The sequence below is a fragment of the Coenobita brevimanus genome, chromosome 6, assembly GCF_032717465.1.
Source record: "Coenobita brevimanus isolate Jiangsu-jjx chromosome 6, ASM3271746v2, whole genome shotgun sequence".
In the NCBI taxonomy this organism is placed as follows: domain Eukaryota; kingdom Metazoa; phylum Arthropoda; class Malacostraca; order Decapoda; family Coenobitidae; genus Coenobita; species Coenobita brevimanus.
Genome location: NC_136959.1, coordinates 55,035,106 through 55,057,290, shown reverse-complemented (window position 1 = coordinate 55,057,290; position 22,185 = coordinate 55,035,106). Strand labels below are relative to the sequence as shown.

Here is a 22,185-nt window from a genome sequence, read left to right as displayed (position 1 = left end):
CTTCATCCTCTAAACTTCCATCCATACCCATCACACTACCCATGTAATTAAATGCACTCACATTTTCCATTTCCTCCTCATCCAACACCACTGTACATTCACTGACTTCAGTTCTCTCAAAGACCATGACTTTACTCTTCCCTACATTCACCTTTAGATTCCATTTCTTACATACTCTCCTAAACTCATCCACCGAGCCATGCAGCTCCCGCTGGACTTCACTTAACAACACAGTATCATCTGCAAACAACAGTACAGGGAGTTTCCAAACACTGCCCTCTCTCATTAGGGTCACTCCAACATCCAATGCCCTACCTTGTATCCCTTTTATAACCCCATCCACACACAGATTGAACAACCATGGAGACATGACACATCCCTGTTTCAATCCAACCTTCAATTAGAAAAATTCACTCAGTTCACAATCCACACCCACTGCAGCCTTAGCACCTCATACATACTCTTCATGGCATTCAACAACTTCCCATCTACTCCATATATTCTTAATACTTTCCACAATCCTTGTCTATCCATCCTGTCATATGCTTTCTCCAAATCCATGAAGGCTGCATACAACTTCTTTCTCTTCTCTAGAAAGTTTTACATTAATGATCTAAGAATGAATATCTGATCAACACATCCTCTTCCCTTCCTAAAGCCTCCTTGTTCTTCTCCAACTAATTCCTCTGTTATTTCCCTAACTCTGTCTATAAGTACCAGTATCCTACCATATATTTTTCCTATTACACTAAGAAGACAAATGCCCCTATGATACCACATACTTCTTTTACTCCTTTTCCTTTGCAACAAGAATAAATAATACACCACTTAACAGAAGGACTGCTTATTTGTTTCCCTATCCCTCTCTCCCACCTTAATGCACCCTTACCCAAAATAAAGTGCTCGGATTCCTTCCTCATGTGAAATCCTAAGTAAGGCATGGAGCATACCCCGGTACCTCTGGCTAACAACTTCTCCAGCATTACATCGCCCGCCTTGTATCTGCAACCGGGTCTTGGTTGTGTCAATTGGAAATGTTCCTGGGGACAAGAAAATGAAAGCAGTTAGTCAGACTGATCTGCAAAAAACAACAGTATATATATGCAGATAGGCAAGTTGATGAGACTAAACAAAAGCTTGATTAATAAATATGCTTGACCCCTTCACTCAGATGACATTTTCATTTTATTTCTGTCATCTCCAGACAATCCTATTTGGCTTTGGAAAAGCTTTTTGAACTGGAGATGAGTGTTATAACTTTCAATACTCCTTCATTACAAGACGTTTCCACAAGGCTCAATAAAATCATCTGGCGAAAGCATGAAAAGAAAAACGTGTAACCTGATTCAAGAGGCTATGAACTGAATTAGATTACCAGTACATTATGCTGTGGTGCAATGCTGTCACTCAATCCCACTGATGTGGGGCTCAAAAAAATCTTATTTTCATTGCAGAGATTAAATTTGCAATGAGAATGTTGATAGTGATTGCAAACAAGCACAGACTGTTCGATTTTTTTAAGCTATGAACAAATATTTATCCTGGGTTGATGCACTATCCGCTCTGTTTCATGAAAAATGTTAGTACCATGTATGCATCAACATTCTTTGACAGCACCTACTGTACTATCAATTCACATCAATGATGGCCATGAAAATGGAAAATTTAATATTAAAAATGGTGAAAGTTTAAATATTTAAGTAATAAGATTGGCGAGCATCTGAAATTAAAATGGTACTGACTCTGAATACTCTTCACAGCTGTAGCTGCAACATTAACACAAGCAAGGGGGAGGAGGGATGAAGAAGGAAAATGGAGAGGGAGTGTACAGGGGTACAAATATCAGGAGGGAGATGGGATGCCAATGGTGAATAATCCAGAAATGGAAGAGAACAAATTAAAGCAAGGAAGACAAAATGGAGGACCGTCACATGGTAAATAAAAAACTTTTCTTGCCGTATTTCCTCCTCTTTTCATTATTATCAAATGAAATGAGGAACAATATTAGTTCTGTATTGCTTATTGATTTATTACACATCAAGGAACACTGGCCAAAACCCATACAGAATCAATTTCCTGACGTCTTATACATTGTCCTACATGGGATACCTACCGTACTGGACCATTTCTCATTGACTACTGTACTGAACACTAACCTTTGGTCCGGTACAGCGGGTCTCTACAGGACATCTAAAATGAACTACTGGATATCTTATTTACCTTTTTCTCCAATTAATCTGTTATTATGAGTCTCACTGCTGTATCTGACATTCTATGTAAAGTACATAAGGGGCAGGGAGGGGCAGTGGTGTCCATGGATGCATATTTGGCCTGTACTTGAGATGCCCCTGGATTAAATTCCCGGGATGACCAGGAGACCTTTAGGCTGGATTTCTTTACCTGAATTTTCACCTACAACTGAAATACAATGTATTCCACCTTAAGAGTAGGATTATTGAACATATTTACAATCAATTCCCCATCACACCTTTTTCATATTGACAGGAAGAACTACTGATGGGAATTTTCTTAACTCTCCTTTCTTTGCCCTTTCAGTTAGAACATCATTTAAACCAAACACAATTTTCCTCTCACCAAGATTGTTTTTGCACAGCGAAAGAAACTTGTGAAGATTATACACTATCCATTCTTTGTCCTTATCCGGAATACACATCTTACGACAGGGAACTGATCATAAATGTCCGAAAACTGCATCCATTATCTTGTAAAAGGACAGCATCTACAAGTGAAAAGGGGACCTGGATTGTATACTTACTGTTGGGTCGTATTCTGAGTGAATGCTTGGCTGCACTCCTTATCAGTCACATAAAATTTTGCTTGTACTTAGTGTTTACAATTTTATGTGTTGGTGCCTTCCTTGTTAGTCACTTAAGGCGTATGCACCTGCTGGTGTCATTTCTCTAAATTATATGTACACTACCATCGTGATAATAACAATGGACAGGGTATTACAGTATATTACACTGCCCGACAACTTCACGAGACAATGGAAAAAATAAGTAAAAATTGAACAGAGGGGACGAGAACGAGCAGTCGCAAAAGGGGGATATAAAAATAAGGGATAATGGGATGGGGAAGAATAACTAACAATATTGAGAGAGAGAGAGAGAGAGAGAGAGAGAGAGAGAGAGAGAGAGAGGGGGGGGGTACGGGAGTAGGTGGGGTATGGGAGTCTGTAAGCTAACATGTGGTAATCACGTGAACAAACAGGCTTTCTGACTACTCTTGCGAAATCCCTTTTTATGAAATCTCCACTACCAAGTCATCCACGAAACCATCAGAAGAGGATAACACCCATTTCTTACCTAATGTTCAAGGACACAGCTTGATAAAAGAAAACAGTGGAACTTCCCGTGATTTTTTCTTTGTCGCACCTCGACAGCCTCCCCACGTTATTGTACGCTGTGATAAATGCAATAATCTTCAGTTAAAATGTTCTGAATGTTTTTCTCTTCAGAACAATTACGCTACTATCTTGCTCTCGCCGGACAGGCGAAAGACAGACCCGTTGTCAAAAATCAATAAAGTTAAAAATTATCAAAAAATTCATCAGCCGACCGTGAACGCAACAGTTTTAATTTCGCACAAGAATGACTTGATTTCACGTTGTTATGAGAGTGAGTCGCATTGTCGCTAAATTCAGTATTCGTTACACCAACTGCAACCTGATACAATTTTGTGTTGTCCCTCTGTATATCCTAAAATGTTACCTGGTATTAACCATGTCTAAAGTATGTACATGCCGACAATATATATATATATATATATATATATATATATATATATATATATATATATATATATATATAACACCAGTTCTAAATTTTACAAGCCCACCTGGCAAGTTTTCACCCCTAAATTTATATTCTTTCCTGAGGTACTGACAATCAACTCTATGTCCACATAAAACATCATCCGGCTGAGGGTCAGGGGTTATATGAGAAGTTACGCAATATTTTGTCAACCAAACCAATGAAAACAAGAACTAAAATGCGAAAAATTATGTTAGGAAATATCCACTGTCCCCTACGCCATGAAGAAACAAACCAAACCATGAAAAAAGTGTTCCAAAATTTCCCTAACGCCAGAGAGAAAAAGAATCTTCTACGCCAGGTAAAATACGAATCAACGGAATTTACGTGTTACAAAATCTCCTCTATGTCAAGGAAAATACAAGCCAATGTTTTTGTTAAAATGGATAATACGGGCTACATTCTTTGTGACGTAACTCCTACTGTTCCAACATGCGCATCCCCCACACACGTGGGGCTTTGACTCATCACTCGCATCATACTATTTTTAAGCCGGCTTACTGAAGCTGCTTTAATTAGGTCCAATACTGATGCTTAACTTCTTGTTAATACACATACCCGGTACATTTTTTTTTTTTCTCCCTAACACGCAATAACCAGTTACTTTGCTTTCAGCACTTACACTTCTCAGTATTCATCAATCCACTTTATTTTTTCAACACTGCATGCCTACCCAGTACCTCAAAGTATTCAGCAAGAGGCAAATATAATTAGGACTAATTACCCCGTGATATTTTATAGCGCACAATTCCAACTCCGATAACTTGTACCATGTGTTAATACAAGACGTACAGCATAACTCCAAATTCTTACGAGAGGGGTAACTTGTAGCTCCAAAGTCACGAAGAGGTCGAGACAAATTAAGAGTGGACGGCAAGCCAATCACGTGACAAACAACACGCCAGGCGTCACCATCACTACATTCCAATCCACAACAATCACAATCACCATTACCATGAACTTTTGATTCATTACTCTGAAACGCATCTACTTACAAGTATTGAGTCTAAGTATAACACCCCCCCCTCAAAAAAAAAAAAAAAAAAAAAAAAAAAAAAAAAGCCAAGCGTCGCCACACATTCCAATCCAGGACAACCACCACCACTATTACCAGAAACTTTTGGCTCGGTACTCTAAAACTGATCTACTTACAACGATCTGGTAAGCATGCCTACAGTATAATGAAAAACCTGAGCCGAGAGTAAACTGGAAAATACAATATCCATTAGATATAACTTGGAACTCCAACCACCAAAAATTAATGAACAAATTAAATAAGACTAATCCATTTAATACCAGCAATAATTTAAAGCATCTAACATTAACTCTACACAACAACAGACCTAATATTTGTACACTCTGTAAAGACCCCTAATGAACTGTAGGAGTACGACTTTTACTAAGTACGAAAAAAAAAAAAAAAATGGAAAGACTAAATCTGCTGTACCGGTTAAGTGTGAAACGATAAATTTTTCGGTAATAGTACTGGGATAAATTTGTAGAAACGACAAACTGTATATCTGTAGTAAAGGTAAAAGGGCTGAGCACCGTGGTAACAAGAAATGCCGGTAGCTACAGCCAACAATAACTGTAAAAAGAACTATGATTTGTAGCGACGAGTTCAAATGTAACTAAAGAGCTAAAATCTGTAGTAACGAGCTAAAATCGGTAATAAAAAACTAAAATGATTAGTAGCTAAACATGCGTTACAGCTGTGATAGAATTTATAGTAACAGTACATTGTTAACATCTGTAATAACCACAATCATAAAAGTGTAAGTCTTCAAATCTGGTGCCTCACGTGGGTAAGTCTCCAAATCGTGTCTCGCGTGGAAGAACTTGCAAGCGAAGCCCCACTTGGCAGCCGAGGCAAGTGATAATGGTGCCTGCCAGTTTGCATGCCGTACTCTCTCTTCTATTTACATATTCGTTTTGATTCATACTGCAGCCTTGTATGCTCACGTCTGTTCTGACTGCCCCTTTCTTCCTTTTTCCATGGCTTCCATACAACCATGCTCTTTCTTTGCCAATTTTCTAGAATTATATTCTTCCTATGATACTACAACTAAACTTCATATGGTGAATGGCCTCCACATCTATTACTGTTTTTTACTATCTTCACTAACTGGAGTTATGTATACTTACCTATCACTACAGTGCTTCTAAAACGGATGTATTACCTACGTTTCATTTTACTGCTCCAGCCACCAGACGATTTTATTAATTTCAATCCAATGGTTCAATAAAGGGCACATCTAATCCCCTACTACGAATGTTTCCTGAGATATATATATTAGTCTGATCTTTCATATGCAAAATCGAATCGTCTTGTAATGACTACAATAAAATAAGACGTCGCAGTCAAAAGGTTAACATTTTCCCTGGCAGAGTTCCCACTATCGAAGCAAATCGCCTTCATCCTACAACAAGGTGACGTAGTTTTATTCCTGCCACCGCCAGGCGATTTTTTTTTTTTTTTTTTTTATGTAGGTGAACCCCAGAGTGAAAGGTTTGATTCTGCCTTCAATCCTTTCAGTACTAAGCTGCCTTACGTTACGCTGAATAAAATCGTCTGGATGTAACAATAAACAATGTCACCCGATTCAAAAGAACAAGGTAGCTCTTTCAGCAAAATAACTTTTATATTTTCGTGAGTCGAATATATTCCCACTGGGAAGGATGGTCTGTAACTGATGAGGTAACCAACAGTAATTACATTACCGTAATATCTCATCTACCAGTATATCTACTCACTTTATGATCATGAAAATCTTCCCTTCCAATTTTAATATCTACATGAAAAGTTACCCTTCAGTCTATCTCCTCATTAGAGTCATGAAAATTTTCCCATCTAATCTGACAAACTCCCGCACACAGCAAGTTATCGCCTTTTTTTGCAGTTCCGTTTAGCTACTGATAAAAAACAAGTGCAATAAATTTCCATCGCTACCCATAATGCTGATCTGCCAGTTCCCTCAAATGACTGTACCAACTGTATGGAAACTGCTGACATTTTGGAAAAAAAACCTAATTTACATAAGGACTACCTGGAAGGACCTCGTCACACGGAAGTTTGAATCGAACATATTCTGATGTAAATTACATTTTATCGTGGACTGTGAGGTAAAAACTGGAGTACGAACAAACCGTTTAATCAGACCAAGTTCATGGAATTCCGTTTCTTAATGACAAACTGATGAACCTTACGCCCAGAACGTGGTCTACTGAAACGCGATTTTCTTCTTCAAACTTTTACACAGAAAAAAGACAATCTACAAGAGAGTGTGTCCTATTCCTGCCCCAGCGTGACGATGCCCTAACTTCAAAATACAAGCACGTGGTGGTTGACACATGGCCACATCCGTGCCAGACAGGTAAACAAGAATAAGGAGATAAGAGAGGATGAAAAGAATTCCCTATCATGCCGTTGCTCTAAACGTCAAGGTTACGAAGTAGACCCTTGGATCTGATGACATTCATTTCATTTCACTCGTGACAGCTGATGACGATTTTATTGTATTTAGCAAAGGCCTCTTATAGCAAATGATCCTCCCCCCCTTGCTCTAAAGTTTATAACCTGCAAAACTTGTTCTTTCCAAAGGTAACTACCGTCATGAATAAAAATATGGCATCCTCGGGCTGAGGGGATGGAGATATGTGACGCTGGGAGCAACCCGTTATCATACCGAAACTCCATGTCAGTCAAATTACAGTGATATTCGGTTGACAGATTGGAGGGGAATGTCCCGGGCCAAAAGGCTAGAACATGGAGGTTCTATGCTCTTTCTGCCACACGCTATATTTTCTGATGAACATGTAATTTGCAACAAAAATGAACTGAAATCTAATTAAAATCAGCCTCCGTAAAAATAATAATAATTCAGATTGGTAAACCAGTTGTTTAAAAGGAATCTATAACAATAATCCTTGTAAGCATTCAGGCAACAATTACAGAATATATATATATATATAGAGAGAGAGAGAGAGAGAGAGAGAGAGAGAGAGAGAGAGAGACTGTGTGTGTAAAATTATGATCCAAAAAATATTTCGAGATCCGTTTTTTCAACACTACAGATAATTAGTAGAGTAGGGAAGCAAAACAACCATCATGACTCTCATTCACAACTACAGACGGCGTGGGATAGGGTCCAAGGCCAAAAAAAGTACAAAACGAGAGATCTATCAACAGCAACCACTTATGTAATGAAATGAGACATACATGTATCCTCGTATCCATCCATCCTTCAAGCCTCCAGAATCTCGGCTCCATCTCACGGACATAACAATATGCATGTATTATTTATGTGCATTTCTCTCACAGACAAGATTATTGAATACCTGATTCTGCTTCCACGTCTGTCGTAAATCAGACAAATAGTTATAAATTAATGAGAAGACAATATGTCGGCGTGGCAACAAATTACAGGGCTGAATCGATATTGGGGCCGAACCGACCAAGTCTGTAATCAGCCGGTATGCCCATTACATTCGCCATAACCGTGTTAATATAATAAAAACAACTTCGCTCCAGAGTCAGTAGAGATTTAATGGATGTTTTGTACCAATGGTTTTCCATCATTATGATGCAAATGTTCAGTACGCCACCAAGTTATGTTTTATTTAGATTTCTCCTTCATAACACATTGTATATTTCTCCATTAAAATTGGTTTTCCGTTCTGTAAACACACACACACACACACACACACACACACACACACACACACACACACACACACTTATGCACTTTACAGTCCATGCACAATCAATCTCAGTCTGAATCGACAATCGTGAGGTGTACAGTATGCATCACGTGGCGAGAAACGTGTAAGGTGGAGAAGCGGCAACAGCCGTAGTCAGGCGGCCAGCTGTGGGAGAAGCTTACCTCCAACTCCCCCCACTCCCTCCATATGTCCCAGCGGCTATCCTCCTCTGGGCTCAGCTCTACTGTGTCCATCACCCCCCCCCCCTCCCCACATGACAGCACTTATTCCCTTTACTTTTCATTCTTCTTCACGTACCAGGAAGAAAAATTTACATCCAACCTTATGCCACAACTGCTATAGGATACAAACTTCAACAAGTGAATGAAGTATAGTAATGCAATACAAAGCCTATTACCGGATGGTAACCATACATATGTACTGTGTATACAATGTGGGTATGAAAGCTGTTAAGTATGACGGCACTCGACCTTGTTTGAGCCCTAAGAGTGACCTTCACCTTGGGAGTAGATGGCTGGTTGTTGCGCGCGACACACTGTCATAATATGAGGAACAACTGTGTGAAGTTACAACAAAATCTGTCCATGCACGTTGATGTTACAGAGCGGACACGAAACTGACTGACGTACTGACGGAACCGTGCAAACTTTATGTCCCCGACCGGTATGACCGGTAGGAGACTAACACCCTGATTCCCATGGGATCGCCTAGAAATTGCTTCCTGTAAGTCTATCTATATTACCCATTATTTCCTCCTCTCCCTCGAACAATCCATACTGCAGCTTTCTTCCATCGATACTTTCTGCTCACTTCCCACTTTTACTTCCCTAAATATTTCTACTCTTCTAAGACAAGAAACAAACCAGCAACTAAACAGAGACGAAAGGATGCCCGAATAAATGACATACGAAGTTCTATGCGGCACCATCAATGAAAACGAAGGCAAGTGTTAAAACAAACGTAAACAGCAATTACGAGGGAGGGAAAAAAAATAAATTAAAAGTATGGATGAGTACACAAATGAGGGACGGATGGCCCTAATGGATGGTAAAAGCTACGTAAAAGTTACAAAAATAAATAATTCACTCCTTTATCAGGCATATGATCACCTAGGAATTTTATTCCGGCTAATGCTACACTACCGGTATTTCACTCCGCTAAGAACCCAACACAAAATACGGTAGCTTTAAAGGAGGATGAGAGGAGGAAAAAAAGCACAAGGAGACCATAAGTGTTACTAGGTAAGGTTTTGGAAAGTAGCCAGTGACCTACACTCTCAATTTTGCCGTAGTGCAATATCCTCATGACCTCTTACCCTTCATCCCTACTCACATGACCAACTAATAATTTATGGCAAAGTCCGTTCATTCTATATTCCACTCTGAAGTTTCTCCCAAGTAAGAATGGGATGAGGCAAAGTACTTTTCAATTTAACTCTTACTATCGCCAGTTCAGAAGAGATAGGCTATATGGGACTAAAGGAGATAGATACAGCCTTCACTAACCCATTCGCCACTAAGAGAACTCTCAAACTTAAGTGCTGTAGTTTAACAGCAGTAGCGAACAAAATATAAAAAATTACGTCCTTTGGCTGAAGGATTTAAAGCAATCATTGCCCTATTCTTCAGAGTATGAAGGAACAGTTCTAAGCCTTTGATGTGATTAGCTTACACGTTTGCAACGAGGAAGAGAAGCCAAACATGTTTCACTCTTAACACAGGTCTCAAGGTGATAAGATTATTATTATTTATTTATTTTTATTTTTTTTTTTTTTGGGGGGGGCGACACTGCCTACAAGTCTTAATATTATGACTGCCAGCCTTTCAATCTTATGCCTACATTGGTACTCACAATAGTGTGATACAGAACTTCCATGAACACCCATATCTTTTAGGCTGTACCGCATTCGTTGCTCCTCCACATACCTATCCTATGTGCATACTTACGAACATTCCTACACTCACATGAAATACCTACTGTACTTACATTGCCACAAAACACGCACACATTTGGGATTCCAGCAAGTCAGCAACTTTCTCTCTCTCTCTCTCTCTCTCTCTTTCTCTGCCATTGCCACTTGTACACATATGAAGCACACCCCGACGGCGCCACACCTCAACTGCAAACTGTTTCTAAACACAGAGTACGCGTGTGCAGACACACACTGTTATATGCATGCACCAGCACTTTAGCTCACGAACACACTCCACCGCTGACATTTCAGTCTCTTCTATAATTCAGAGTAATTGAGTATCTAACAGTCTATCTCCTCTACACATGCTTATCTGACATTCTATGTGGCCTACCTATTGATCACCTTATCAATTTATGTTATCCATTATTGTGCATGTCAATATATTCTTTAACAGTCATATCTGATTACGAGTTTATATTATCCACTCCTTCACCACGAGTGCATTCCCTTGCTGAATATAGCCTTACTGTGATAATAAATCGAACAGGAATTAATGAAGACTTTGGATTCCTTTTCAAAAATAGCTCTCCCATGCCGTAACAAAGTCGTCAATCGGTAACAAGAATGACAAAATAAGCGACAGTGCTGAACCTTACTTCATCCACATCACTAAACTTTTTAAAATCCTTATCTATTTTCATTTACATCTGACAGCATTATCTGCCTGTCAACAACCCTGCTATCAGGTCGTACAGGATACAATCATATATGCATCACCAGTGAATGCGCGAATGGATAAGCCTGCAATGGCCGTGGGTGGGAGTGGGAGGATGAGCAGGTATGAGTGGGCAGTAAAGGAAATAAGAGGGAACAAGACAGAGTATGGACGAGTGGGAAAGAAAGGAAGGAAGGATGAATGGGGAGGAGAGGGAGGAAGGATGAATGGGGAGGAGAGGGAGGAAGGATGAGTGGGGAGGAGAGGGAGGAAGGATGAGTGGGGAGGAAAGGGAGGAAGGATGAGTGGGGAGGAGGGGGAAGGACGAGTGAGGGGAGAGGGAAAAAAGACGAGTGGACAGGAGAAGAACGGAAGTTGGGTGGGAGGGTGGGGATGAAAGTAGGCGAGTATTTGGGAGAGGCGGTAGGGCGACGATGCGATGGTGTGAGAGTGGGTGGGAGGGTGACAGTATGAGGGCAGGTGGGAGGGAGTGACATACATGGGGTAGCGTTAGAGTGGCGGGAGGGGGACGAGTGCGACTGTACGTAGGAGACATGCTGAATGGATGCAAGGGTGTAATATTGGGTTGGATGGGTTAGCGTGAAGATGTGACAAAGGATGAGAGGATGAAAGCATGAGGGTAGGTGGGAAAAGGTGGCGATGGGTGACAGCGTGTGCCTGTGTGTGTGAGTGAACAGTAGCTGACATGGTGGAGGTATGAGAGCAGATGGTCGGGGATGGCAATGGTAGGGTGAGCAAGTGAGTATGGGGGAAAGAGAGACTGGGTGGGTGGTAAGGGGGAGACAGAGGGTGGGTACGAGGGGAGAGGCTGTGGATAGGTGGGTGGGATATGGTCTGATTTGGGTGGGTAAGCTTTAATATGTTGGGGCAGGACGACATTTCTCGTGGTGAAAAAGGTGGAGGGGAGTTAAAAGCAAATGGACGTGGGTGTGTGGGGTGGGGATAGGTTATGAATAGATGGGTGACACTGATAAGAGGGTTACTGAATTATTAATAAAAGCTGTGTGTGTGTGTGTGTGTGTGTGTGTGTGTGTGTGTGTGTGTGTGTGTGTGTGTGTGTGTGTGTGTAATGGAGAGAGAGATATTGGGAAATGTGCGAAAGGGGTGCAATGGGAGAGATGAAATGACTGGTGGTTATGTGGGAGAAGAGAATGGTCAGGTTGGAAGGGAGAGGAGTAACGTCAGGTGGGAAGGGAGAGGGGAAAGTTAGATGGGAGGGGAGGAGAGGAACGTTAGGTGGCAAGGGTGAAGGGGAAGGTCTGCCGGGAGAGGAGGAATGGAAGGCTAGTTGGGGGAAGGTCTGCCGGGAGAGGAGGAATGGAAGGCTAGTTGGGGGAAGGGGGAGACGAGGAAGATACGTAGGTGAAGCCAAACAGGCGCCAGACAGCCACCAGACACGTCACACCTTCCAACACAATCACAGCCTTCATTATAAATCACACCAACCGCCAACTAATCCAATCAGCACCTCACAATATAAAACAATTACATTAAACTGCCTTCACCTCAACAGCTAGCCAATCCAATCAAAACGTCACAATACATGATTATTTTAAACTGCCTCAACCTCATCTACATCAGTCCTCATTACTAATGCCCTCAAGACCAAGATAATCCAAATAACGTCAAAACATACAATGATCTCATTAAACTGCCTCAACCTCCTCATCCAGAACAATCATCCATGCAGCTGTTTGGATCAATAAGACGTTAGTCTTCAGTAGTAATCAACACCTAGCCAATCCAACATAACTACATTGCAACCCACATATTCAAACTCATCTAAACCATTATCCTCAGGGCAGTGTGGATCACCAGCCCTGCCGCTCTTCTGCTGCTGAGTACAGTTGGCATAATTATACTCTTTTTACACTGAAGGCCTACAATTGTCATTGCCCATCATGAATGCCGAGTTGTAAGAATATGTTAGCACTAGAATATGATGCATGTCACGTAGAAATGCTATGGAAAGGACGTTGAGCTGCTGTTGTGTATTTTTCTGCCACTGAGCAACGTGAAATATGCTGCAAAAGGAGGAAAATCAGGGTCAAGTTAGGGGAACAGTATATAGTTCATTTACAGTCCTGAAACCATGTCAACACCTTATAAGATCTAGCTACGCCGTCTTTCATTATTTGTCTTTGCATTAATGCTGTGAACTGTTCAAATCGAAGAAATATACAGTACATACATAAGGACACACCCAAGCTTTACTGCATGAGCACACACAAAGACACATACAAACATTACTTCCTAAGGTATGCACTGCAACTTCCACCATCAATTAGACAATTCTCAGGTGCGTTATGACTCACTCTCAGCTGTATCAAATACTCTGGCGCTGGCTGGAATAGACTATTGGACTACTGGCATTATTCAAGCATGAGAGGGCTAACGTTGACAGTATCAACTAACAGGCTCCCACTGCTCACTCTCGCCTTCATAAATCGTCTGGCATAAGCTGAAATAGAATATTAAGAGGTGCTCCGACCTTGAGAGAGTTAATGATCAAATGAGCTGGCAGTTTCCTTCATAAATAACGAAAGCAAGACATGTTAATCACATAATTATTGACCACGATTGCACAGTTGTTGCTAATAAGTTTTATAAACATCCGAATTACAAAAATAACTAAGAGAGGTTCCGACGCGCTTGATTATTTCCGATTAATTTATCAATAGCTCATTTACGCTCTGAAACTAGCAAGTCTGTACAGGAACTACTGACCAGCGGGTTTCTGACAAGGAAAGCACGCAAGAGACATTCAACCTGACATCGATACGTAATACTCGAGTTTACAAGTGCAAGTTCCAATTTTAGTTCTAAATGCGAACCGACTAGGGTAATGAGACCCTACCTCTGGATGTCGTGGCCTTAAACCGGTATATCAAACGCGCAAAGACTACATGCATACACACATAAACCAGCTAACAACAGCAGCCCAACAATTCTCCTGTAAAAATAACGAACAGATTCCATTCGTTTGATATTATTCATCAGAATAACGAGACTGCCTATAAGTTAGTCTACCTAAATGACGTGAAAGAATTATGGACAACACAAAACTATATCAGATGCGTCCACAAAACTATACACTCACACATGTCAGATGCGAACACGAGTAGAAACGGAGTTTATATAGGCTACTACATAAATCAGATGTTCGTAAGATTACATACCAGTCCATAAGTACATATACATGGGCTACAACGTACACACTACGTCCATACAAATAAAAAATGCACAGAACTACATACACATACAAATACATAAATCAAACCAGCACACAATAGCACTCAGTAACCCACCCAGCCATCAACACGCGTCCCAATAAATCCATCAAACCCACACACGCCCGCTGAGAAGATCCATAAAATCCGGGTGCCGGGGTTTCACGGTAAAGGTCATGTCGGTGGGAATGACCTTTTCGCCACCGGATACCGGTTTCGTGTAATAATTCAATCCTCCCTCCCGTCTTTCATTTCTTAACAATTTACTTTCAAAACATTTTTTTTTTTAATACCTTACAATACTTTGAGTTAGCAGCTTCATTCCTTCAAGTCTATACGTATTTTTTATTTTATTCTTGTTGCCATCAGATGACCTGACTGAACTTTGGATCACTAGCTAGCTAAGGGGTTATTGAAGGCTAATCACTAAATTCTCAGGTTAGGAAAGTCTCCCCTCAGTTGAACAAAGTCGTCTGATGGCAGCATGATAAACGAAAATTAAATTCTTGGCCTTGAGAACTACCTAGGACTTGGACCCCCAAAAGCTGTTTCAGCTGAACTGAGCTTTGACTACGACTGACAATATCTGGATCAGTATGTTTTGACCTACCGGTTGTTGCTTACTCAGGGACCGTATGAAGCAAGCGCTTTTCTTGCAGTAGAGTTACTATTACTAAACAGTGCTTTACGTGGAAGGAATTCTGCTACTGAAGGCAAGTATGAACACAGAATCTGGATCTAAAGGTCGCACAGTTTTACACATTGTTACAACTTTTTCCTAAAAATACTAATTAGCACTAATAATAAAAAGAACTGCTTCTCGGTGTCACTTTATCCAGTACCACAACCGTACCGCCTACAGAAACTCGGAATCTACGTTACCCACCACATTTTATCCCATACAGGAAATACCGGTACATAGCGCAAAAAGTCCCATTCAGTCTAACTACGTGTCCTCTTTAATAATTTTTCTAAGACGCTGAAAAGTGCATATGATCACTCACAAATTATTTTATATACCAAAGTCTACTGCGTTATATTCAGGCGATTATGAGTCCAGTGATGAAACAGAGGCAGGAGAGACGAACGGACTTTAATATATGACCGAGCCACATGGTTCAAGATGTGTGGGTAGCAACGGCTCTGGTTAATTCTGCAACGTTCACATTTGCCGTCAGCATATCAACCTTTGGATAACACCAGTGTCAGCCACTAAAGGAGGAGGAGGAGGAGGAGGAGCAGGGAGGAGGAGGAGGAGGAGGAGAAGGGAGGAGGAGGAGGAGAGAGAGAGGCGGAAGGGGAAGAGGCAGGTCCTGTAAAGAATTATATATACATAATATTATATATAAAACAAACAACATATAAATACCGGTATTATATATAATATATACGGTATATAATACATATACCCTGTACTGTGTGTGTGTAATATATACTTATTCACCCAGAAGGAGATTTTCTGTAGGGATGAAAATACCCTAAAAATCTAACGAACGTGTAAGAGAAGAAGACAGACATGAGGATGGCTCTCCCTCACCCACCACATCCCCTTGGAAATTAATCCGCACGAAAAAAATAAAAACACCTTTATGTTAAGAATAAGGAGATACACAATCCAGTATACAAGTATAATCTCTAATAAACGATTCTAAAAAAAGAATGCAAACAATGGCATAATGCTCTCCTAATTACGGTAATCGATCACCTCAGTCGTCTGCAAGAACATCAACCTGGTGGAAGAGGGGGTGGAGCAAGACGGGGAGGCGTGCAAATCGGGGGAGATGACAGATTAGGGAAGATACGGGGGAAATGAGGGGGAAAAGCCAGAGGGGGAAGGAGACGAACCACAAGAGGAGGGAGGGAGAAGCAAGAGGAAGAGGGGATGGGGTTAACCTGAAACCTGGCGGGTGGTGGATGCAAAACATGCGGGGAGGAGACGAGGGGAGAGCATGAAAAACAAGGGAAGGAGGAGAGGAAAGCAACACTGACTGGGGTTGGGGGGGACGCAAGCCAGAGGTGAGCGAAATGAAGGGGGAAATTTATGACAGAAGATAATGAAAGAGAGAAAGAGAGAGAGAGAGAGAGAGAGAGAGAGAGAGAGAGAGAGAGAGAGAGAGAGAGAGATTCTAGAAGCTGCTGAACTAGTTTTGGCCGGTATTACGGGGAGGAAAGCAGGGGGAGGAGGGGGGAAGTGGAAACACGAGAAAATGGAGGGAAATCGAAGAGGAAACACATCCAAATGTAGGGAGGTGGAAGAAGACATTCAGGAAAACGGAAGGAGGTGGAAGAAGAATCCCAAGAAGATGAAGGGATGTGCAAGAGGACAAGAAATGGAGGGAGGTGGAAGAGGACAAAGAAATGGAGGGATGTGGAACAGGACAAGAAAATGGAGGGAGGTGGAATAGGAAACCCAAGAATATGGAGGGATTTGGAGGAGGAAACAAGGATATGGGAGAGGTGAAAAAGAAGAGATCTATTGTGAGAACGGAGGGTGAAACTGGTTAAAACTGTGTGTTCTCTATCTTGAAAGTTAACAACAGATTAAAACTATGATGCTGGTCATGAAGACGTGCTTTGGAGAGGATGTAGAGTTGCATTACTGACCTGGGCTGCCTCTAAGCTCCGTGAAAAAGACTGCAAAAGGATGAAAATCCAGACATTCTCAGGTGAAAGATCAATAACACTGTGGGGTTGGACTTTCTGCTGTTGCGTAAAGTGCAGTGCCGCGATGAGAATGGCGGTAAAGCTCATTCCAGACACATTACACTTCACAAGAATGGGGACTGGGAGGAGCAGAAAGAAGAGGACCATGAGGTAGAAAGGAGATGGGCTAAGAAAGGATGAGAGGGTGGGAAGAAGAGATGGGAGGCGGAGGGGAGGGGATGAGATGAAAGATGTGAGAAGAGTAAAAAAGATGCAAGGAAAAGAGTGAGGGTACGGGTGGAGAAACTGAGAAAGGAAGAGAGAGGGTCATGCAGGAACTAACCATTTCACCAAGATGACATGTAAGTAGTTTATTCATGCTATTACCAAACTTTTATTCCGTACAGGAGAGCCCCAAGAGGTAAGAGGAGGAATGGAAGCTGTATGTCACCTTTTTAGTTTGGAAAGTATATTCTACGAAAAAAAAAAAAAAAAATCCACACTGAGCAATGTTAAAACGAAAAATGCAACCTCAGGCTGAAAAATGTTGATGTGGACAGAATAATGGAGGAAAAAGGAGAATATGGATGAGGACACAAGTATAGGAGGAAACGAGTAAACACGCTGAAATATGAGTAAATATAAGTAAAAGAGGAGGAACAGGCTGGCGACAATAGGACAAAGGAAAAAAAAAAATTAATGAGAAATCCTTCAACACACCGTCTTGCAAACACAATGTCAGTTACTTAACCACTACCTCTCTCACTACTTAACCAAAGTATTTCAATCTATATTCTACCACTGCATTCCCAATTACCCTATTTCTTTGCCACTGCAGTACTGTGCCATTTTTCTTTTTTTCCCGCGTCGCTGTACTATCCGGTCTACCTTCCAACAGCGCCACACAACCGGGCTATAAAAAAAACACGCTCATCTCGACCCTGAACCATAAATAGTTTGGTTCAGTTAACTTATTTCAAGTACAAAGACTACGACCACCTTTGTAAATTAACCCCTTCAGCCACAGGACGTCATTTTAATTGTATTTCTGCTATCTTGGGAAGACCTTATCTTACATCGGAATTACCTCTCGTACTGTAGGGGTTACGGTAAGCTGTCTGACCCCTCAAGTTAGAAAGTCTCCCCTAAACTGAGTAAAATCGTCTAGAAATACCAGTAAAACAAGTTACGGCACAGGGCTGAAAGGGTTGAGGAAACCCACACACAGTACAAAATTAAGTCCAAACCTAATGGAAATGTAGACGGTGTAATAGTGAAAAATCCAAGCTATTTCCACTCTCGCTTGGCCTAAACTTGCTCTCTCTGAAATGCTTGGTTGTAACAACAGATCAACATAAGAACACACTGCTAGTCATGAAGATGTAACGATGCTGAGACGCAGTTTCATCTTGTTCTTAAAACGAGCTACCGGTACACACAATAAAATGCAAGAGGATGAAAATCTAGGCCACGTCAAGGTGAAAATTATAGTAACCACTACCCCAGCTATGGCGGTTAAGGTGACTACTGATGATGGCACTCACCCAAAAATGAATGGAGAGAGAGAGAGAGAGAGAGAGAGAGAGAGAGAGAGAGAGAGAGAGAGAGAGAGAGAGAGAGAGAGAGAGAGAGAGAGACAGACAGACAGACAGTTATCGAAACTGGCTTTTAGGTGACTACTGATGATGGCACTCACCCAAAAATGAAGAGAGAGAGAGAGAGAGAGAGAGAGAGAGAGAGAGAGAGTTATCGAAACTGGCTTACGGGTATGCTAAATGATAATGGGTTTAAGTTGCTTTGGAGATTTAGCAGCGCATCTTCCTCAGCAAAATTCCATAAGATATATTTTATCACGTACAGTCGTTAAAAAAAAAAAAAAAAAAAAAAATCTGTGCACACTTCGTGCGAAACAATGACACCCCCTACGACAATGGTTTCTCTAAAACACCCGATATTTCTCCCCAGCGTTAATTAATTTGTTTTAATGAGGATGCCAAGATACCGTGTGCTTGACATTTCCTATTCAGTCCTGTTATCATACCTGCTTTATGGTCAGATGATAAATGCATTACCTCTGAATATTACGAGCTATATACTGATCATTTAGGATATCAGACGCCTCGTGCACCATACTTTTTTGATCGACTATGTTACCGAGACAAGCTACCGTATATACAGGAAATATACAAATTACATAAGAGAGCATGTTACAACAGGTCTATGCATAATAAATCCCTAAGGAAGTCACTACCAAATCTGTCACCTAGGATACGCAGCACCATGAACTGGAGAACTACACCAAAGTCATCAATATAAGAACTATACTGAACGAACGCTGACGACCACAAATACTGGCGCTTGGATAAAATATTGTGAAACAATAGGAACACATGGGGGCCACATGCCTACAACCGAACGAAAAAAAAAAAAAAATCAATTCTAGGTCAGCTGCCCTTCACTGCGGGAACCTCTCGAATTGCACAGGGAATACGCTCGTTGGCCTGGGTTCAGATACTTTTTAACACCCTTCTCCACTACATCTTAATATCATCTTGCATGTTACTGAAACATTACCGCACGCCAATAAAAGGATATAACATCTTAGTGTGCAGTATGAAAAATAAATCACTAAGGAAAAAGTGCTGCGAGGTCTTCAACACCAACGAGAATATGACTAAGACTTGCAGGGTCAGTGCTGGGCATGTGGTAATCAACCTGGCCAGTATCACGGTATTTTATGGGCCCAGGATACTGGTAATGCAAGACAAACACACATTTATTCACGCCGATTTACATCACCAGATTACACATGCTACAACAAGGGTAGGCAAATTACTATGGGCGACGAGTCATCTTTATACTGTACAGGCAGTACTGAGTATCAGGCCAACGCACAACTTACCTAATTCACACACACACACACACACACACACACACACACACACACACCGCTCGCTGGTGCAGTGGTAACGCTCTCGCTTGCCAACTGGTGGACGGGAGTTCGCGCCTCGCTCAGGTTGCGAAAAAGTTTCACTGACGAAGTGGGTGGTTACTGTCCCCCTTGAGCAAGGGGACGGGTGTGTGCGTGTGTGGAGGTCACAGCCTTGCCCTTAGATCGGACTATATGAGCTCCCAGCTCCCTTCCGGGAGGGTAAAAGCTGACGATCACGACCATCAAGTGATCCTGACCGAACCGGTGAATTACAAACTTTATATATAAAGGGTGGCCCGCAGCGCTCCAGTATAAACTCACCTGGCGGTATCATGTGTGTTTCGAGGACGGCCCAGTTTATTGGTGCGGGCAGGGAGGTGGCAGATGGAGAAGGATGTGAATAAATAACGTAGGAGGAACTTTGGAAATGCTGACTGAGCTGTTCCCGCTAAACAGAAGAAATCGCACGGTGGAGTGGAAGAAAAGCGTCATATATGGGCCACTCTGTGTACACACACACACACACACACACACACACACACACACACTCACACACACTCACACACACACTCACACACACACATATATATATATATATATATATATATATATATATATATATATATATATATATATATATATTGTATATGACTAATCTCATACAGGTTGAGGGCATGTTGTTGGCTTCTGTGTGACGAGGGGTGTCATGCCAGGGAAGGCGCAGCTACGATGAAATACCATATACAAAACTGTCAGATGCAGTACGGCCGTTTTAAAAATAATCTGCCGGGTAGCTACTGGGTACACCACCCACTTCTGCTCCCATACATCTGAAGAACATGAGAAAGAATAAAACTACCATCTTTCACGGCAATTTCCGTCCCTTGAATATTGGCGTAAGACACGTTGGCAAGGATGATAGGCCTTGCAACTCACCTCGCCATCAAACATTATCAACAGTCCCGGTCCTGTTTACCCACGCTTTACCAGCAGGTTATAAAAAGCTGAACCCGTTCCCCATCTCATAATCCATGTGTCTGATGGCATGGGTTATTGCGTAGGTGCCTTGAAACTAGTTCTGTATCACAAATGACACTCTGCATGAATATATTTAGGGACAGGCGCCCCTCTGGAATTTAGGTCAGGCTTGGCGCAGAGACAATAATCTCTACAAAAAACAAAGCTCGCATTGTTCCGATAGTTCCTTGTTGTGATACGGTATGGAAGTAAACAGTTGGAGATAAATCGTAAATGGGTGTTTAAGAGCAGCTGCCTTTCAAATATACTTAGCCAGCAATGAAAATACTGTAAAAAAAACTTCAACCAGGAACGTATTTTTCATCAACTTTTTTGCCACTCCCTGACGATTTAATTATTAGGCACACGGTAGACTTTTCAAACTGGAGGAGTTAGCTACACTCTTCATCTATCTCTTCACAAAATGAAATAGTCAGGTGTTACCCTAATTAAAATGGATGTGTTATAAGTGAGGCTATGCTTTAGAATAAATAAAACAACGAAATGGTACCGCGATTTATCCAACATCTGACGCTCCCTCCACTTGTTCGTATTACATTTACCCACATTATTTTATTATCTTACTCCCTATTCTTCCTCTGAATGCAGCGGCTTCATAAGCAGTGAAACAAGGACGCTGCAAAATAATGACAAATGCAAACTATCTTAAATCAATCTATCTATCTATTGCCAGACGCCTTAGTCCCGTAAGCAGGGACCACAACAAATCACCTCCATGTCGCGCTGTCCCCCGCCATTTCATTGCCATGCTCCCAACTCACACACCCCGCTCTCATATACCTCTCCACTCCATCCCTCCACCTCATCCATGGCCTCCCTCTCCCTCTTTCCCCCTCCACCTCAATCACACTCTCCTCGTCAGTCTCTCGCTCTCCATCCTCTCCACATGCTCAAACTACCTCTGTGTTTCTCCTAACGCTTCCTATCACACCCACACCCCAACGCTCCTTCAATTTCTCATTTGTCAGTCTGTCTCACCATGAGACTCCACGCGCTCCTCTCAAATAACTCGTTTCCACTGCTCTCACTCTTGACTTTTGTCCTTCCAACAACGTCCAAGCTTCACTTCCATACGTTAGAGTTGGTATCACAATACTGTCATGCAGTATACCTTTTTCATTTCCATGCTCACTTCT

At 41.5% G+C, this 22,185-nt stretch overlaps 1 protein-coding gene across 1 annotated transcript in view; it reads right to left on the bottom strand.

Annotated features, from left to right (window-relative positions):
- Bmcp (uncoupling protein Bmcp mitochondrial) overlaps positions 1–22,185 on the bottom strand; it is a 70,992-nt gene that overhangs the window by 33,298 nt on the left and 15,509 nt on the right. Inside the window, exon 3 of the mRNA XM_080272324.1 lies at positions 890–1,040. Coding sequence (XP_080128450.1) covers positions 890–1,040 — 151 coding nt within the window. The remainder of the gene's footprint in view (positions 1–889; positions 1,041–22,185) is intronic.